Below are 2,385 nucleotides of genomic sequence, written 5' to 3'. Positions count from 1 at the left end.
TACATTATGGAAAATAATGACCTTTATCACAATATGCTAATTTTTTGAGAAGGACCTGTACACAATTAACATTTACACAAGATATTAAAACTAACAGAGTATAAAATAACTGATTATATAAAAAGATTAACATTAAGGTGTAAAACAGGTTCACGTCAGACAGAAACATTTTGGATTAATTTTGTCCTAAAGGGGGACGAGTTAAACAGTTTGAAGGACTTCCTGTTCTGTGGAGCACCTGGTGATCTCGGTGTACGACTGAAGGTGCAGGAAGAGTCCAGGGTGTCATGCAGGGGGGGTGACGTGATGTTCAGGATCTGGAGCAGGTTCCTCAGCATCCTCTGCTCAGAGACTGCAGGTCTACTCCCTGAACTGAACCAGCTCTTCATGACTTTATCAAGTCTGTTGACATCAGCTTCTTCAGCCCCAGCACACCACAGAGTAGAAGATGATGCTGGAGACCACAGAGTGGTAAAACATCTGCAGCATGGTCCTGCAGATGTTAAAGGACCTGAGTCTCCTCAGAAGAAAAAGACGACTCTGTCCTTTCTTGTAGAGGTGCTGGTGTTATCTGTCCAGTCCAGTTTATTTTCCAGGTGGACCTCCAGGTACTTGTAGCAGTCCACAGTGTCCACCTTAGTACTCTTGATGTGGATAGGGTTGGGGGGCTGATCTTCTTCCTGTGGTCCACCTGCAGCTGTTTGAACCTGGACTAAGGTTTCTTAGCTTCATGTTGTGTCTGCAGAGCTCCGTGTGTCCACAGCTGAGCAGCAGAACGTTGTCTAACACCTTCTTGTGTTCTTCTGCAGGGATCACCACAGCAGCGGTGTGTGTGTACCCGTCCCGTGTGGCTGACGCCGTCAAATCTCTGAAGGCAGCCAACTCCAGCCTACCTGTGGCCTCAGGTAGACGTGCTCACACCTGGAGTAGACCCAGCTCAGCACCACTGTTTGAAGATGACCTGCAGTTAAACTTGTGTTTAGTTGAGTAGAACAGTGGATGTTGCAGATTTGACTAGTGTCGGAACGTTTGACACAACCAGGTTTGAAATGTGCTCCCTGGAACCAAGCAGCATGAAGGTTCTCCAGAACTATCTTACAAGGTGCAGCTCGAGTTGTCTCCAGTAGTTTCCTGCATGTACGGACATGTTATCTTCATACATGTGAACGTAAAGCAGCACATCCACAGTGTCAGCCTGGCTCTTCCAGGCTGTTTCCAAACATGCAGCCAGTCATCTTGTTGCTCACACGTCTGAGTTTTGGGCCACGGTATCCATGGAAATGACAAATATACTGTGCAGATTAGTTTCGTACATTGTTATGACTCGAGCAGTCTTCTTGACATTTCGATGAGCACGGTGCCTTTAGTCTCTCCACAAGAAGAAAAAAACGCAGTAGAGTCCGTCCACACTGGATTAAAACATTTATTCTCCAAATCAGACAGAAAAAAACATTTTAAACTACAGAAAAGCTGCTTTGCCTAAAATTGTAATTTCCAGACTTTAGAGCCGCGCTCACGCACACACACACGCACAACACTATATATCTATATATATATATATATAATCCTCGGCCACCACCCATCCCACATTGCACCCAACCCCTTTGGCCCCTCCCACAGGTGGTGAGCCCATGGGAAGTGGGACCCACGTCTCCTCTTCGGGCTGTGCCCGGCCGAGCTCCATGGGTAAAAGCCCGGCCACCAGGCGCTTGCCCGCGTGCCCCACCTCCAGGCCTGGCTCCAGAGTGGGGCCCCGGTGACCCACATCCGGGCAAGGGAACACTAGGTCCGTTTAGTTTTCTCATCATCGGGGTTTTTGGGCTGCACTTTGTCTGGTCCCTCACCTAGGACCTGTCTGCCATGGGTGACCCTACTAGGGGCGTAAAGCCCCTGACAGCATAGCTCCTAGGGTCATTGGGACACTCAAACCCCTCCACCACGGTAAGGTGGCAGCCCAGGGAGGGGAGTCGGGCTTGTTCCCAGTGAGGGTTGGATTCCGCTAAGGTTGCCCTTTGTCTCCGATTCTGTTCATAAGTTTTATGGACAGAATTTCTAGGCGCAGCCAAGGTGTTGAGGGGATCCGTTTTGGTGGCCTTAGGATTGCGTCTCTGCTTTTTGCAGATGATGTGGTCTTATTGGCTTCATCAGGTTGTGATCTACAGCTTTCACTGGAGCGGTTCGCAGCCGAATGCAACGCGGCCGGGATGAAGATCAGTTCCTCCAAATCCGAGGCCACGGTCTTGAGCCGGAAAAGTGTAGAGTGCCCTCTCCGGGTCAGGGAGGAGGTCCTACCCCAAGTGGAGGAGTTCATGTATCTTGGGGTCTTGTTCACAAATGAGGGGTACAGAGACACAGCCGTGCTCTGTTTGTACCGACAGTTTTAGA

The 2,385-nt window shown here is 49.4% G+C and overlaps 1 protein-coding gene across 1 annotated transcript in view; it reads left to right on the top strand.

Annotated features, from left to right (window-relative positions):
• Positions 1–809: 809 nt before the first annotated feature.
• dera (deoxyribose-phosphate aldolase (putative)) overlaps positions 810–2,385 on the top strand; it is a gene marked incomplete at its 5' end in the record, with an annotated part of 13,447 nt that continues 11,871 nt past the window's right edge. The window contains 1 exon segment of the mRNA XM_037695670.1: positions 810–905. Within this exon segment, the coding sequence (XP_037551598.1) occupies positions 810–905 (96 nt within the window).

Source organism: Nematolebias whitei, chromosome 22, assembly GCF_014905685.2.
Source record: "Nematolebias whitei isolate Nwh7 chromosome 22, NemWhi1, whole genome shotgun sequence".
NCBI classification, from domain to species: domain Eukaryota; kingdom Metazoa; phylum Chordata; class Actinopteri; order Cyprinodontiformes; family Rivulidae; genus Nematolebias; species Nematolebias whitei.
Note: the sequence above shows the minus strand (reverse complement) of the source record. Positions and strands in the feature narration are given on the sequence as shown.